At 45.0% G+C, this 17,558-nt stretch overlaps 1 protein-coding gene across 3 annotated transcripts in view; it reads left to right on the plus strand.

Moving 5' to 3' along the window:
• LOC111145674 (chromosome unknown C9orf43 homolog) overlaps positions 1–17,558 on the plus strand; it is a 34,242-nt gene that overhangs the window by 1,796 nt on the left and 14,888 nt on the right. The window contains exons 2-14 of one of the 3 annotated variants that reach the window (XM_022500761.1): positions 711–818; positions 2,543–2,693; positions 6,428–6,485; positions 8,516–8,616; positions 10,294–10,360; positions 11,087–11,241; positions 12,369–12,519; positions 12,894–12,954; positions 13,240–13,310; positions 13,538–13,625; positions 15,539–15,618; positions 16,302–16,368; positions 16,577–17,034. In XM_022500761.1, coding sequence (XP_022356469.1) covers positions 2,572–2,693; positions 6,428–6,485; positions 8,516–8,616; positions 10,294–10,360; positions 11,087–11,241; positions 12,369–12,519; positions 12,894–12,954; positions 13,240–13,310; positions 13,538–13,625; positions 15,539–15,618; positions 16,302–16,368; positions 16,577–16,791 — 1,236 coding nt within the window. In that variant the 5' untranslated portion in view covers positions 711–818; positions 2,543–2,571 and the 3' untranslated portion in view covers positions 16,792–17,034. Of the gene's footprint in view, positions 1–710; positions 819–2,286; positions 2,441–2,542; positions 2,694–6,427; positions 6,486–8,515; positions 8,617–10,293; positions 10,361–11,086; positions 11,242–12,368; positions 12,520–12,893; positions 12,955–13,239; positions 13,311–13,537; positions 13,626–15,538; positions 15,619–16,301; positions 16,369–16,576; positions 17,035–17,558 lie in introns of those variants that run through there. The other 2 variants (XM_022500762.1, XR_002640492.1) reach the window with 2 other exon arrangements.

A 17,558-nucleotide genomic window follows, 5' to 3' on the forward strand; every position in this document is an offset into this window, starting at 1 on the left:
TCTATGCAATTGCTGTCTAGTTGGAATTGGGACCCCTGCATTGTCAAATATTTTGATCTTTAAGAGGAACCAGAAATCCGAACACGGTGGACTATGTCCACTTTAAAAAAATAGCTGAAAATGCAGGCCAAACAAAACAAGTCACAGGGTAGGTGTGGTGCCATACCAGTAGTTCGTTATCTTTGGTCTAATTTATAAGTTGTTTAGAACAGTGACTTATTTTGTTCGTTACTGTTTTCTATGCCTGCAACAGGTCCCATCTCATATTTGGTAGTCAATAAATGTGTTGAATAAAAAGAAGAAGAAATGGATACTGTCCTTAAAAAGGGACCTGATGTCCACCTTTAATCTTTTCTCCCCTCCCAACTTTGTAATAATTGCATTAAGGAGCAGGTGGTAGTGATTGCCTAAACTATTTCTAGAGAGACAAAGATGATACTATTGAGCGCATATCATTATTTTTAAGATTTTATTTATTTATTTGACAGAGATCACAAGTAGGCAGAGAGGCAGGCAGAGAGAGAGGGGGGGAAGCAGACTCCCCACCGAGCAGAGAGCCCGACACGGGGCTCATTACCAGGACCCTGGGACCACAACCTGAGCCGAAGGCAGAGGCTTTAACCCACTGAGCCACCCGGGCGTCCCGCCCTTATCATATTTTATACATAAAAGTACATTATTTCTCTTAATGCTTCTACAATTCTACTTAGGGATTTCCTGTCCCCTCTTTATATGTGGAAACGAGCTGAGAGAGGGGAGATCACTTGCCTGCGACCATACAGCCAGTAGATGAAAAGCCAGAGGCCTCTAATGTCAGCGTAAGTCTACTGATCTACTGTTGGAGCAAACCCATTCATTTCTTGTGGGTATTTTAGCTGCCTGTGTGAGAATTGGAGCGTATTGAAAAATGAAGTATGTTTTCCAAAGGCGTGAGCTATCTAAAGCCATCTTAAATTCTGTGATTATATTAGTTCTGATTTGGAGATGGTAGTATGTTCTCCCTAATGATTAATGAAGGGGAAAAGGAAAAGGGTGCTAATACTTATTTTGAACTATATGCCAGACCTTTTAATATTCATTAACTAATCTTTGTTTGTTTGTTTTTAAAGATTTTATTTATTTATTTGACAGAGATCACAAGTAGGTGGAGAGGCAGGCAGAGAGAGAGGAGGAAGCAGGCTTCCTGCCAAGTAGAGAGCCTGATGCGGGGCTCACTCCCAGGATCCCGGGATCACGACCCGAGCCGAAAGCAGAGGCTTTAACCCACTGAACCACTCAGGCACCCCCATTGACTAATCTTTGTAATGATCCTGTGAAATAGGCTTATCCTCATTTTGCAGGCAAGGAACCTATAACTCAGATTGCTTAAGACCCTGGTCACTCAGCTACTAAATGACCAAGCAGGAGACTTTATGAAGTTAGTCTGCTCCAAAAAAAAAAAAAGGAAGTTAGTCTGTTCCAAAAACTTGCTATTCTACTTCATGCTGAGATGTTTTCATACTTGCTTGTTATCCAGTTTTTAAAAGATTTTAATTACAATATGGTCAACATATAGTATTGTAGTGTCAGGTGCACAATTTAGTGATTCAACAATTCTATATATTTCTTGGTGATCACCACAATAAAAACATTCTTCATCCCCATCACTTATTTCACCCTTCCTCCCACCCACGTCCTCTGTGGTGACCATCAGTTTGTTCTCTATAGTTGAGAGTCTGGCCTGTATCTTTTTTGTTTGTTTGTTTGTTTTGTTTGTTTCTTAAATGCAACATGAGTGAAATCCTTTATTTGTCTCTCCTCTGACTGACTTATTTCACTGAGCATTATACCCCCTGGCTCCATCCATGTTGTTGCAAATGCCAAGATTTCATTCTTTTTAAAGATTTTATTTATTTATTTGACAGAGAGAGAGATCACAAGTAGGCAGAGAGGCAGGCGGAGAGAGAGAGGGGGAAGCAGGCTCCTTGCCAAGCAGAGCGCCTGATGCGGGGCTCCATCCCAGGACCCTGAGATCATGATTTGCGACCATGACCTGAGGCTTAACCCACTGAGCCACCCAGGCGGTCCAAGATTTCATTCTTTTTAATGGCTGAGTAGCTTGTTACCCAATTCTTAATTATCCTGTGACCATAATTTATTTATATGCGTTCACTAGAAATATTTTATGCTTTGAATTCAAATCAAGATCTGGACTGCATGACTGATGTATAATACACTCTAATTGTATGGTTGTTACTTTAGAGGGTTAGAAAGCTACGAGATGGCTTTTGTACTAAACAATTTATAGCTATGGACTTGCCAGAGGAGAGCCAGTGGGATGAAACCACCTGCCAGCTGGCTGTTTGCCAGCATCCACAATGCTGGGCCACGATCCGCCGGATTGAGAGGGGCCACCCTCGAATCCTGGGCCCTCCATGCAAAACAGCTCTGAATGATGAAGGTGAATTAGTCAGCCCTACTTCTCCCTTACGAGATTCTTGAACTCTTTGTGTTTGGCTTCCTTTTGACCAATTGTGTGTTTTCTTCTGGTCTGTTTTCTCAGACAAACTTCCAGTGCTCACCACTGTAAACATGGCGGATTCCTGCCTCTGGGCCAAGAGACATGCTCATCATCATTTATCAGGATTTACCTTCACCAGACCACCTGCTCTACTATGTCCAGGTGTTAAGTTTGACTCCAAACTCCAAAGCAGGTAAATTAATCATGGAATCTTGTTTTTTGAGCCTCCTATCTCAAAATTCTGGGTTGACTTCCTTTACCTATGTAGTAGACTTTGAGAGAGCTGTATTTAAAAACAGTGGTTCAGTTAGAGCAAAAGGAAAGCATTAGTTGTGTTGTAGGAGTTGTTAGAATAAGGGTGTATTAGTTTGCTAGGGTCACTGTAATAAAGTACCCTCAACTGTATGGCTTAAACAACACAAATTTATTTTTTCAGTCTAGGGGCTGAAAGTTCAAGATTAGAGTGCTGATAGAGTTGTTTTCTTCTGAATCCTCTCTCCTTGGCTTGTAGGTGGCCATTTTCTCCCTGTGTCTTAACATGGACTATCTTCTGTGTGTCTTTGTCCTAATTTCCTCTTTTCCTTTTTTTTTTTTTAAGATTTTATTCACTTATTTGAGAGAGGGGGAGAGAGAAGCATGAGTTGGGGGAAGGGCAGAGGGAGAGGCAGACTCCTTTCTGAGCAGGGAGCCCAGTGGATGTGGGGCTCCATCCCAGGACCCTGGGATCATGACCTGAGCCAAAGGCGGATGGATACTTAACCAGCTGAGCCACCCAGATACCCTTCCTCTTTTTTTTAAAAGATTTTATTCATTTATGTCAGAGAGAGAGAGAGTGCACAAGCAGGGGGAATGGCAGACAGAGGGAGAAGCAGGCTCCCCATTGAGCCGGGAGCCCAATGTGGGACTCCATCCCAGGACCCTGGGATCATGATATGAGCAGAAGGCAGATGCTTAACTGACTGAGCCACCTAACCATCCCATTCCCTTCTTTTTTTTAAACCCTCCTACACTGTTGGGGCACCTGGGTGGCTCAGTGGGTTAAGCCTCTGCCTTTAGCTCAGGTCATGATCCCAGGGTCCTGGGATCAAGCCCCACATCGGGCTCTCTGCTCGGCGGGGAGCCTGCTTCCCTCTCTCTCTCTGCCGGCCTCTCTGTCTACTTGTGATCTCTGTCAAATAAATAAATAAAATCTTTTAAACCCTCCTACACTGTTGATGGGAATGCAAGCTAGTGCAGCCACTCTGGAAAACAGCATGGAGGTTCCTCAAAAAGTTGAAAATAGAGCTACAGCAATCATACTACTGGGTATTTACCCTAAAGGTACAAATGTAGTGATCTGAAGGGGCATGTGCACCCGAATGTTTATAGCAGCAATGTCCACAACAGCCAAACTATGGAAAGAACCTAGATGTCCGTCAACAGATGAATGGATAAAGAAGATGTGGTATATATACACAATGGGATACTATGCAGCCATCAAAAGAAATGAAATCTTGCCATTTGTGATGATGTGGATGGAACTAGAGAGTATTATGCTTAGCGAAATAAGTCAGTCAGAGAAAAACAATTATCATATGATCTCCCTGATATGAGGAAGTTGAGAGGCAACGTGGGGAGTTTGGGGGTAGAAAAGAAATAAATGAAACAAGATGGGATCGGGAGGGAGGCTCTTAATCTCACAAAACAAACTGAGGGTTGCCAGGGAGAGGGGTGTGTGGAGAGGGTGGTTGGGTTATGGACGTTGGGGAGGGTATGTGCTATGGTGAGTGCTGTGAAGTGTATAAACCTGGTGATTCACAGACCTGTACCCCTGGGGCTAATAATACATTGTATGTTAATAAAAAAATAAAAAATAAAAAAAATAAAGTTTTTAATTTTAATTCCGATATAGTTAACACACAGTGCAATATCAGTTTCAGGTATATGATAGAGTGATTCAACCATTCTCTACATTACTCAGTGCTCATCATGACAAGTGTATTCTTAATCCCTTAATTTCCTCTTTTTAACAAGAACACCAGTCATACTGGATTAGAGCCTGTCTCTATGACTTCATTTTAACTATTTACCTCCTTAAAGACCCTATCTCCAAATACAATGGGACTCAAATTCTGAGGTATTGAGGGGTAGGATTCAATGTAGGAATGTGGGGGGCACAATTCAGCCCACCACAGGGGGTATCTCATCAGCCTCTGCAGGTCATCTGAGCATGGTGTCCACACACACTATTTTCTTATCCTTTATTTTTAGGTATAAAACTATTCATAAGCTCTTGAAGGCAGAAGCAGTGGTTTCCTTTTGAATCTCCTACAAAGCCTAGGCATCCAGTTAGAGCACGTTGATATGGGAAGCTAAGGGACAGGGATCTGCAGAAAACTTAGACTTGAAACATTTGGAACCCACGTAGTTTGGAAGCAAGGCACACCTAGAGGCCCTTGTAACGGATCCTTTTCTCCCATTTGATATAAACAGCCTTTGGTGGTTTCCGCTAGGCTAAAGACAGTATGGGAAAGGGTAGGACTACTTTCTGGTTCTCTGGACTTGAACCTTGGGAAGAAGGTGGCTTCTCCCAGTCAGGGCCTATGAAGGCAAAGACCATGACTTCACTCGTGTCATCTCTCATTGAATTCACAAATGTGTCTTGGTGGGGATCACTTTGCTGGGCTCTGTGGTAAACGGATTATAGTCTTTACCCCCAAAGGGCTTTCAGCCTTGCTGGGGAGGCAGAGAACCGTCCCATGTGATGAGCGTGGATAGAGGGGAGGGCCCCCCCCCCCAGGTGTGTGGAAGCACATGGGATGGAGTCCTCACCCAGGCCACTGTCCTGAGCGCCGGTAGCACATGAACCTGTGTACTGAAGTGGGAGCGGTCTGGTGAAGGGGGACTTGCAGGTGGGAGGTGGCTGTGAGGAGAGTTCTAGACTATTGAAAGAGCATATGCCAAGGCCTGGAGGAAAGAGGAAGTTCTTTAGGTGCCAGGAGAAGAGTTCCTTGTGCGTGGAACATAGAGCAGGAACGGGAGAGTGGTCAGAGCTGAGTCTGGGGAGCTGGAGTAAAAAGCACATAAATCAGGCTAAGGAGTTGGATCCTTATCTTATACTTCTTTGCTATATTTATTTATTCCTACACTTAATACGGTTTTTAAAAAATAAATATAATAGCAGGTGATATGAAATGTAAGGAGACAGGTTTTTTTCCATAATGTAAAATTTACCATTTTCATTGATTTTAAGGATACTGTTCTGGGGCATTAAACACATTACAGTGTTGTGCAACCATCCCCACCATCCATTTCCAGAACTTCTTCATCATTTCAAACAGGAACTCCATATCCATTGAATAGTGACTCCCCATTCCCTCCTCCCTCCAGCTCCTGTTAATGTCTCTTCTACTTTCTGTCTGTATGAATTTGCCCATTCTATTGTATGACTCCTGTAAGTGGAGTCATACAATAGTTGTCCTTTTGTGTCTAGCTAGCTTATTTCACTTAGCATAATGGCTTCAAGTTTCATCTGTGTTGGAGCATATATCAGAATTAAATTTCTTACTAAGGCTGAAAAATATTCCATTATATGTAAATACTACGTTTGGTTTATTTAACATGCTCTGCACGTCTGCAGCGAAGGTACTCTGTCAGCTTGTCTTGGTGACATATCTGTCTGTCGTTGGAGAGAGAGAGGCACAGGCCCTGCATTCAGGTTGATGCAACAAATAGTTGTCAAGTGTTTGCAGTGTACAGTGTCTGTTTGGGAGCTATTCCAGAACAGACAGGCAGAACTTAAGCAAATGGGGAGATGCTACATTCATTTGGAAAGTATTAAGCCCCAGGTTTTCTGTGGATAAGCAGAAGGCTTTTCCTCATAGCACTAACTGCCATCCCCATAGCTCTTTTGTGTCTCCGTGTCATGTTCGGAAACTCATTTTTTAGGCCTCGGAAGGACTTACCTGACAAAGATTTAATCGACCGTCCCGATAGATCTCCTAAAGTAAGTCACAGATTAAAAAAGGTACTTCTTCAGCATTTCCTCTTTACTGATGGGAATAAAACATTTGCCTCTGTTGAACATTCAGGATGACTATAATCTGAATAAGGATAATGGTAACTCTCTAACATCGGGCCCTTAAGTGTATGCTAGGCTCTGTCCTAATGTCTTTACGTGCTATACTGTTTCCGGAAATCCCAGATACCGGTGGCACTGATGTGTGCCTGTTTGGCATAGGTTAAGACTTTTCTGTCTGTATTCTGCATACAGCATGTTCAGCTGCTAAGTAAACCCTGTCATCATATGGGGAAATTAGAACGCTGGAATGTAACACCAAAAGTGGGCCTTCAGGTCATCTACTCTGATGACTGTCAGTCTTTCTGTTATGACCTACAGTAAGAAATACATTTTACAACAAAATAGCATAGAACAATCTTTATCCTAATTACGAGTAATGCACTCTGATATTTTCTGTCCTATTCTATTTTGCCTTTTTTTTTTAAAGGACAGAGAGAGTGTGTGCATGTGAGCAGGGGAGGGACAGAGGGAGAGGGAGAAAGAATCCTAAGAAGGCTCCACACTCAGCATGGAGCCCAGTGCGGGGCTTGATCTCATGACCCTGAGATTATGACCTGGGCCAAAATCAAGAGTCAGACAATTAACCGCCTGAGCCACCCAGGCGCCCCTCTGTTCTACGTCTAAGCAACGTAGGCTACAATTCACAAAATTTGATTCCATGACCTATGAATTAGTTGGAGTTGCAACTGAAGGACATTCCTGTGGTCTGTCTCATAGGTCTTGCAGTTGACAAAACTGAGGCCCAGATAGGGAATTGATTTGCTAAAGCACATAGCTAGTTAGAGGCCGAGCTAAGTTAAAGTTTAGGAAGAAAAACCCTTCCACTTATCTACAATAAAGGGAGATGTACTCTTCTTTGCAATCTTACGGATGCCTTTTATTTGTTTCAAGAGATATTTCACCTTTCACTGTCACCTGGTGGAGAGTGTAAGGGACGGAGAGAGAGAGGGTAGATGTGTCTGAATGGACGAATGAACAAATCACTCTGCTCTTTGGCCTCTTTAGAATAAAGGGTTAGATTAAATTCATTTTAAGATCATTATTTGAATGCACATGGCTCAAAATTCAAAAAGCATAAAAGGGTTTACAGTTCAAAGAAGTCTCCCCTATTTCCTCCAAGCCAATCAGTTCCTTTTCATAAGGACAACCCTATTTTTAAAAAAATGTATTTATCTATTGGGGGAGGGGAGTGAGCATGCAAGCACGGGGGAAGGGCAGAGGGAGAGGGAGAGAGAGAAAGAATCTCAAACAGACTTCCCACTGAGCTCAGGAACTCAGAACCTGAAGCGGGACTCAATCCCAGAACCCTGAGATCATGACTTGAGCCAAAATCAAGATTCGAGCACTTAACTGACAGCCACGCAAGCGCTCCACAACCCTATTTTTATTAGTTTTTTTTTTTCCCCCCTTCCCTATATCCTGCCATGGGTAGGGACTAGATAATTTATAAGGTTTCCTTGAGCACCACTGTTCTGAAATCTTAAATGACTGAGCATGAGAAGTGTTGTGACCTTAACTTTCCTGTAGACACCTATAATTGTAGACAGTCTGTAAAAGCAGAAAACTTGCTTCTGTCCCTGCCAATTCCCTCGCTGTTCCCAAATTGTATTGTGTTATCTGCATGGGATCTAAGTGTTTGGAGTGGAGGAGGCAGAATGAGTAGTGTTCCCTTAGGTAAAGCCCAAGCTCCCCTCTAGGGGATGGGGTGGGAAGTCGCTCAGCACCGCCCTAATGTCACAGGGAGGCAGGGGACACTATTCTCTTAAAATGCTCCCTCTTGCAGAGTACCTCTCGGTGTCTGGTTTCTTGGGGAGTTGTTATGAAGGCAATCTGGGGATGAGAAATGTCCTTTTGTCTTTTTCATTAGCGTGGTGATTCAGTTCTTAGGCCGATTCTGAATACCATCAGGAGCCGGTACCTTCAAGCCATACATAGGCTTTCCATCTTTCTCTTAGCTTTCAGTGCTGAATTTGAATGAGACACAACTTCCCAGCCCTCAAGATGTTAGAAATATGGTTGTAATCTGGATCCCAGAACAACCAGAGAGGCACGTGAGGTGAGTATTGTGTCCAGAACTTGGGGGCCTTCCACCCTTGCCTTCTGCAAGTCCCTCCTGCCTCGTGTGGGTGTCCCATTTGTGATCTCCTTTTTAGCCGCCTCATTGCAAGTAATAGGAGGCCAACTAGAGAAGAAGGTCATGGTCTCTTATATTTGCCTCTTGCTCCACTGGGGTTTGAGTTAATGCAATTTGTGCTTCCTGCAGCGGGGCTTCTCCACATCAAATCCTCCATGGCAGGAAATAGCATTCGAGGTCGCGCCTGTGTATTTGTGAGCTCTAAGAAACAGTTGCTTCCTACCAGTCTCTCTGTTTGTCTGTCTGTCTTTCAAATTTTATTTTTTCGAGAGAGAGATTGAGATAGCGAGAGAGAGGGCACAAGCAGTGAGGAGGGACAGAGGCAGAGGGAGACGCAGACTCTCTCCTGAGCAGGGAGCCCCGTGTGGGACTCAGATCCCAGGACCCTGAGATCATGACCTGAGCTGAAGGCAGACACTTAACATACTGAGCCACCTAGGCGCCCCTTTCAGTTTCTCTTATTAGCCATCCCCAGCTCTTGAAAACATTTTCAGTAAAGCACTTGAATCTTCGGTCTCAGCCCCAAGGCCTAGAACAGTGGCACAAGATGAACGGCGTGTAGAACTTGTGCACAAAGGAGGAGGAGCATTTGGTGAGGGCCCAGAGGCTTGCTCCTACTGAGAACCACTGGAAGAAAGTGTTTGGTTTTTCTTCCCTGAATGCTGAGGCTTTTGGATTCTTGTTAAGTGACTATGTAGATATGATGTGATTTAAGAATTTCTTCTTATTTTATTTATTTATAAGATTTTATTTATTCATTCATGAGAGACAGAGAGAGAGGCAGAAGCAGAGGGAGAAGCAGGCTTCCCAAGGGGCAGGGAGCCTGGTGTGGGACTTGATCCCAGGAGCCTGGGATCATGACTCAAGCTGAAGGCAGACACTTAGTTATCTGAGCCACCCAGGCGCCCCCTTATTTTATTTTTTAATGATCCTGTCAGTGCTTCTGCATATATGCATGTGTGTGTATATGTATGATATAAACAAAAAAAAAAACCTCCTAAAGGTTTATTTCCTTTCATGTAAATAAAAAAAGCCCAGACTTGGGTGGGTCACAGCTAGCACCTCAGCTCCACAAGATCATCAGAAAACAGAACTCTTTCTGGCTCTCTGGTCATCATCCTTAGCCCGTGGCTTTCATTTTCTAGGGTGTCTCATGGGGGCTTTGAAGGTCTAAGTGGACAGCTAGAGCTCCAGCCCTCTTACCCGGGAAGATGACAGAGCAAAAAAAACTTGAGCACCTCCTCTGGGCTAAGCTGTGAGAATCTAGTGAAGAACCAGACTTGCTCCCTGTCCTAGAGTGTGTGGGGGGATCCAGGCCTTACAAACATCACCACATGGAAGTATATAATTACTAATTTGGATTAATGCTGTGAAAACAAGTTACCGGACTGTAGGAGAGAATGGCAGGGAACCTCATGTAGATGTGAGGTCAGGTCTTGTTTCTCGCAGCTTCTGGGCAGGTGGTTCCTCCAGGCTTTCAAACAGCCATCTTTGAGCACGGAAGAGAGGAAAGACATCTCCATGATCATCATTCACAAATATCCTCGGTGCTTCTATGTGAGATGTCGGGGAATAAGTTGTGGTTGTTCTTGTTTCAAGTCCCGCTGAGAAGAAGCCTGTTCTTCCCAGCCAGGACTGGATGAAGAGGAGAATGATCTCTACAACGGTAAGTTCCATGTTTTGGTCAAACCTTTATGAGATTACTCTGTAGAATTTTGTTTTGTTTTTCCTTTCAGGTACCTTCCTCCATTCTTTTTAAATGAATAAAATTTGCAAGAGAAACCCCTTTTAAGGAATTACCGAAGTATTTTCTATCCAGGGTCTCTCTTCCCTACTTCCTCCCTGTAGAAAAGTTAGGAGGAAGCCCTTGGATATTCAGGAGGAATTTTCAACAAATTAAAGACAAATTCCCCGTGAGATAGAAAGAGAGCTTCAGTGGACTAGGGTTTATAGTGGACTTGGGTTTCTCATTCTCCTGCCACCATTTATGGGTAAATGTAACCTTGGGTAAGTCACAGAGCTGGGAGGTGGCTACATCCATGAGAGGAGTGTCTTGGTCCACTTGTTCGTTGCTGAATCCCCAGTCCTAGCCCTATGCCTGGCACATAGTTGGCCAACAAATATTTGTTCAGTTTGCTCAGTGAATGAATTAATAACCTTTTTGGAAAAAAAACCCCAAAGAATGAATGCTTGTATGATCTAAATTCAACCATGGGGTGGGGAGCCAGAGAGGGAAAATATGGCGGCCTTCTTAGTGCAAAGGAGGGGTTGCCGCTGGAGTGGGTCTGGAAGCAGGGAGTTTAGCCTGCTAGGGTTATGTCTGGGAAGCTGGGATGTTGATGGGAAGGAGTGGCACTGAAGAGATTGCTTCATTTCCATTGTTCCTTTCTAGAAAGATGGTTGGCTCTCCAGAAAGCAGAAAACAGAGACACAGTTGGGGCCTCCAGGGATGATTGTGCCTCCCCCCTCGCCCATACAATTTCTTGAGCAACAGTCTGTACCATTCTGGAACCAATTTGACATGTTACCTCAGGATCTACTGAAGGAGTACGTATTGGGAGAGCAAGGGTACCTGCTCTTCTCTGAAGCAGAGACACCACTAAGTAGCATGCTCTTTCCGAGGAAGGAGGGGAGAAAAACTCCCCCACTCCCCCGCTTGTTCAATGAGGTCTTAGACTTACCAATGTACAGTGGTGACAGTAATTACTGCTATTTACCAAGTGCTTATCATATGCCAGGCCCTGCACTATAGAAACACATTACATCTGTTCTCTTACTTGAATCTCCAGTAGCTGCTATTCCTCTCTTCTTCTCCTTCTTCTTTTTATTTTTTTTTAAAGATTTTATTTATTTATTTGACAGAGAAGGAGTTCACAAGCAGGCAGAGAAGCAGGCAGAGAGAGAGGGGGAAGCAGGCTCCCTTCTGAGCAGAGAGCCTGATGTGGGGCTCGATCCCAGACCCTGGGATCACGACCTGAGCTGAAGACAGAGGCTTAACCCACTGAGCCACCCAGGGGCCTCTCCTTCTTCTTTTTAAAGTGAGCTCTATGCTAGAACTCACAACTCTGATATCTAGATTTGCATAGTCTGCTGATTGAGCCAGCTAGGCGTCCCCACGCTCTTCTTTTTTAAGTGAGTTTTGGATAAGTGGGAGGCAGGAGGGAAATGTGGCTTGGGGGGTGCCTGGGGGGCGCAGTCAGTCAAGCATCTACCTTGGACTCAGGTCTCGATCCCAGAGTCCTGGGATCAAGTCCCGCATCGGGCTCCCTGCTCAGCAGGGAGCTTGCTTCTCCCTCTCCCTTCTGCCCCTCCCCCTGCTTGTGCTCTCTTTCTCCCTCTCTGTCAAATAAATAAATAAAATCTTAAAAAAAAAAAAAAAGAGGAAACGTGGCTTGGAGTGAGCTAGCCTTTGAACTTCGCATTGAAGCTTCCTGGTTTTGTGCTTTTTGGTAATCTAGCATCTTTAATGCTTTAATGCACTGTTTGCAAAATGGGGATAAGAACACCTGTCCTTGGCAAACTGAAAGGTGTTACCCAATGAGCACCTGTTGGCATAGACCTTTTCAGGCCCAGAGTGGAAATTTATTCAAATTTGGAGCCCTTTTCATCCCTTTTTCTTCAGCCACGCTCTCCAGGAGGAACTGTTGCTGACTGGCTGTCTCTGTCCCCTTCAGCCTCTTGCCTAATGAAGGGAAGACCATGCCTTCTCTGGAGATGAGGACACAGTTGGCCATGATGAAGAAGAAAGCTCCCCTGGAAAAGAGTCGACCCGACAATGCCATTTCTGCTAAGATGTTCTTAACCGTACACCGCCTCACGCTGCAGGTGAGAGCTAGGGAGCCTCAGAGAAAGGTCTAGATGTTACTCCAAACTCAATTCTCTTTGAGGCTGGAGGGGTTAACACTTTCTTCTTTCTCTCTACTCTTCCATGCTGGACCCACGCCCCACGGAAGGGCTGGGCTATATGTAGGTGAAAGCAAACATGCGAGGAGAGGTTTGAGGAACGTTCTCTTTCTCCTGCACTTTGTTCCCCTCTCCGTTTCCTCTCTCCAGAGCCCCTGCTATAAGGCTGCGTGCACCTGATTCTTAGACAGTTCTGGTTGGCTACGTGGGTACCTGCATTTGAGGGATTTGTTTTGGGAAAAGGAAATACCTTTAGTAGAGCTTTTCTTCTTCTTTTTCTTTTTTTCCCCTTCCAGAGACCAGCATTGAGATATCCTAAACATTCAAAGAAATTATATCACAACCTGAACACAGAAGGTAGGTCTTCTGGTGCTGCCAGGTCCTCAGCTACTGTCCTGTCAGCCTGCAGTTCTCATACTTGGTGTGGGTCTCAGTTTGTTATGTCTGTGGCCAGAGTCATACAGGCTCCCGTGCAGGACTCGGGAAACCGCGGGTTCAGGAGGCAGCCCCCCTTCCCCACCACAGATGGCTTGGTTCTGTCAGAGAGGGTGTCACCACTGTGGATCAGGGCCCAGCAAGCAGCCCCGGGGAAGGTGGGTGCTGTCAGGGAGAAGAGGACCGAGCCGGTGCTCTGGTCACCAGGTCACAAGAAGCAGCAGCAGTGGCAGCAGAAGCAGCCGCAGAGGAAGGTGAAAACCCCGCCGAAGAGTCAGGTAGAGAGGCCATGAGGGAGGCTGGAGGTCCGGCTGGGAAGGGGTCAGGGGGCGCAGCCTGAATGGGAAGGGGTGGATGAGGCGCGAGTCTCCCAGTTCTCTGCCTGGTTCTAGATCCAGAGTTCCTGTCTGCTTAAAGACACTAACTTCCTTCTTTTAGACTCTTTTTGAAATGTTTTCTTCACTTCCGAATATCCTAATTCGGTTCCTTCTCATGTGGGTTTCAGGAGGCTAAAAAGAAATCCGAGAGTGATCTGGGGAGTCAGGACAATTTGCATAAACATTCTGGTGCCGTGGTGTATGGCCCACGCTATGGTAAGGAGAATACGGGCTTGGGAGGGACGGGATCCCAGGATGTAGCTGAGGGCAGGAAAAGCCGGACACATCCGTCATTTTGGGACCTGCCTTCATCAGGCATTCAGAATTCTTCTCGGAATGTTCTGGCTTGCCTGGGCTACCATGCATCATCCTTCCATCAAACATTTACTAAGGAAGCAAGCTGGGCCAGATGTCTGCTTCATGTGGGCATTCGAGAGATGACCGTGAGCGTGAGTCAGAGTCATTTTTCCTCAGGTCTTACTTTAGGAAAGGCAGAGTGGTTTGAGAATGAAGAGCAAGCAATGAGACAGGAAAGAGTCCAGCCCCCCCCTACCCCCACCCCAGCCACAAGTTAGTCTCTGGGGGCTCCGGTTGAGATCAGCACAGTATCTAGATCCCTTCTGGAGGCAGGAGGCTAATTCTTGACAGGCAATTCTTTTCTTCGGGTGTTCATGCTGAAGACCAGAATAGGTAGCTCCCCTTTTTGGAATCTTTATCATGCATCTGAGCTGAAGGATATACTTATTCTTTTTCTTTTTAATTTTTTAATTTTTTAAATTAACATATAATGTATTATTAGCACCAGCAGTACAGGTCTGTGAATCGTCAGGCTTACACACTTCACAGCACTCACCATAGCACATACCCTCCACAGTGTCCATAACCCAGCCACCCTCTCCCTACCCCCTTCCCCCCAGCAACCCTCAGTTTGTTTTGTGAGATTAAGAGTCTCTTATGGTTTGTCTCCCTCCTGATCCCATCTTGTTTCATTTATTCCTTTCCTACCCCCCAAGCCCCCATGTTGCCTCTCAACTTCCTCATATCGGAGAGATAATATGATAATTGTCTTTCTCTGATTGACTTATTTCACTCAGCATAATACCCTCTAGTTCCATCCATGTCAGATATACTTATTCTGGTCCCTCTGATGTTGCTCAGGTTTTGTTTTGTGTGTGTGTGTGTGTGTGTGTTTAAGATTTTATTTATTTGTCAGAGAGAGAGAGCTCGGGCAAGCAGGGGGAGCAGCAGGCAGAGGGAGAAGCAGGCTTCTCAGTGAGCAAGAAACCCAATGTGGGACTCAATCCCAGGACCCTGGAATCATGACCTGAGCCAAAGGCAGACATTAACTGACTGAGCCCCCCAGGTGTCCATGATGTTGCTCAGTTTGAGTGCAGAAAAAAAAAAAGAAAGTGGGGAGAAAGGATCCCTGAAACCTTAGAAGCTTCTTTGGCTCTACTCAGAGTGGACCTTGCTTACTGCTTCCTCATCAGATTTTATTGATTTATTTGAGAGTAAGAGAGAGAGCACAAGAGATCCCAGGACCCCAGATCATGACCTTAGTCAAAGACAGACTCTTAACTGCCTGAGTCACCCAGGCACCCCGGGAAGATGTTCATTTAGAGAAAGGGAATTGAGAAAGGAGAGGATGAATGCATTTAGGGACTAGTTGGGGAAACAGCCGATGCAGAAGAATCAGAGAACCAGAGCTTTTGAAAGGAAGGGGTTTCATTTTCAGAGGTCAGTATGGGGACATTTGGGTTGGTTCCAGAAGGTAAGAGAAGTCTTCATTAACTGAAAACGTAGGATTAGAGTTTGTTTTGGTTCCCTGATGTACAGATATCTGCCCCCTCAGTTTCTTGGAGAAATCCTAAGTCTCTCTCTCTTTTTTTTTTTTCCTAAGTGTTTTAACATACACTTGACCTTAATCTCTAATTCTGTGATACATGTGTTCACAGTCTCAGGTGAACAGAGTCACAAAGAGAACTCAGAGGCCCAACTGCCTTTCACCTCTTCTAACCTGTCTCGTCCTGGATGTGGAGTCACTTGCAGGCTAGGTCTCAACTAGAAGCCCAGCGGTGGGATATGAAGTACCAGTAAGAAGAGAACTGAATTGACTTTGTGCTCACTAGGTCACAGAACTCTACGAAGCCAAGAAAGTGACAAAAAGCAGCCACAGCAGACAAAGTCAGAAGGACCCACCTTGAGAAAGGTAAGAGCACTGGAGCCATTCCGAATGGTTTCAGTTCCCTGTTACTGTATAGCACACCACCTCAAAGCTGACACCACTGTAGCGGGTTGTTCTTCGGATTCTGAAGGGTGAGTGGCCAGATTTTCTAGTGTTTCTTGATGTCACTCACGCAGCTGCCTTCAGGTGGCTGCTGGGGGTGAGGGGCTGTTAGCCAAATTGTCTGAGTTCTCTTTTATGAGGTCTCTTCATTGTGCCTCACTTGGGGTTCTTGACAGTGTGGTAATCTCATGGAAGCACTTCCTTGAGAGAGAGGGCTGGAACTGAAACAATGTCATTTCTGCCACATTATATTGGTTAAAAAATCCCAAGTCCAGCCCAGACTCAAGAGGAGAGAAAACAGACTCCATCTCTTGGTGGGAGGAGCAGCATGTGCATTCAGGACTGAGAAGAATTGTTGGTGGCCACATCTGGAGGCCATCTACCTTCAGTTGACAGCTGGTAATGGGGGAAAGTGGGTTCTGGCTTTGTCTGGTCAGCCTGGAGGACAAAGAATCTGTGATACAGCCTTCTCTCTTTCGTCTCAAGAGGTGGCATTTTGTCCTGTCGTAGATGTTAATTTTTCTAAGAGAAGCATCTCTTAGAAAATCTTTTCTTTCTTAAAGTCTTGATTCAAGTTTCCTTACACTTACTCCATTGGATTTCAGGATTCCACAAAGAGGCCCCAGATGGAATACTTGGAGAATCATCTGGATTCCTTCGCCGGTAAAGATGGTAAGTTACTAGGGTGGAGGAACCTCAGTAAGTCACTCAGGCCAGGGAGAGCTGAACCTGTGTTGACAAGGATGGTTCACCACCCTGGACGCCAGAGTTCTATTCCTTCAGAAGGGTCCTAAAGACACGCAGCCCTTCCTTCTCTGTCCTCCATTTGTCGTGGTTGGGAGAGGCTGCAGGTGCAGTTAATGGCTGGGTCTTCTTTTAGATCCCAAGTTATCCAAGACAGAACCCTCTAACAAGGACATCAGCGCTCAGGAGTGGGTTGTGCTGGAATCCCAAGACAGGAACTCAGAGGACCTCTCAGACGATACATCTAGAAGGTGGAACCCTGAGCTCAAGCTCCTGAGGATTCTTCAGGCCACTGATAATGAGGATGAGGAGGACCAGCTCTCCGAGTCACAGAGTGAAGAGTCTTTCTAGACCTCAGAGGACAACCTTATTCCAGAGAAAGATGCTTGAAATCCTGGGGACAGAGACCTTGGACATACAGAGAGAAAAGAGAGGGGACTTCTGCTCTTGGGAGCCTTCATGAGGGCCTCACTGTAGGGACTCTGCTTTCTTCATTCACTTCTCCTTACCTCTAAAATCAGTGAGGGAGAAAAAGCCTCCCCCTTTTTAAACTGAGGTTGTTTCTCTTTCATTAGGGCAGAAAAATTTTAGTGATTAAACACCACTGCTTAAGGAAAAGGCTCATTCTGTTCCTGGGAGGATGGGAGAGATATTTCTGTGGATGTGTTTTCTGGGTCACTTTTATCTCCCTTCTGGAGCTCTGAAAGGTTTCCAGTCACAGGAAGATGAGTTTTGGGACACCTGGCTAGCTCCTTCCATTGGGCATGCAGCTCTGGATCTTGAGGTTGTGAGTTCAAGCCTCAGGTTCTGCATAGAGATTACTGGAAAATTAAAAAAAAAAAAAAAAAAAAAAAAAAAAGAAAGATGAGTTTGTCCTGTGGGAACCCATACTGTGTTCCTAGCTTTTCCTCTCAGTCTCTGGAAATGGCTTCTCTCGAGGTTGGCACCCAATAATCATTATCAAATGGTATTTGTATTAGCCCGAAAGAGTCTGAAGCTCCAGCTTCCACATTACTGAGTCTGTGGGAATGTTTCAGTGATGCTCGTAAAGACTCAACATTTCAGAGTCTCAGGAGACCTTGGATTTGGTTTTTGTTTTTGATTTTGTTTTTTTTTTT

The sequence above is a fragment of the Enhydra lutris genome, unplaced genomic scaffold (genome assembly GCF_002288905.1).
Source record: "Enhydra lutris kenyoni isolate GAN:26980312 unplaced genomic scaffold, ASM228890v2 scaffoldscaffold13, whole genome shotgun sequence".
NCBI lineage: Eukaryota > Metazoa > Chordata > Mammalia > Carnivora > Mustelidae > Enhydra > Enhydra lutris.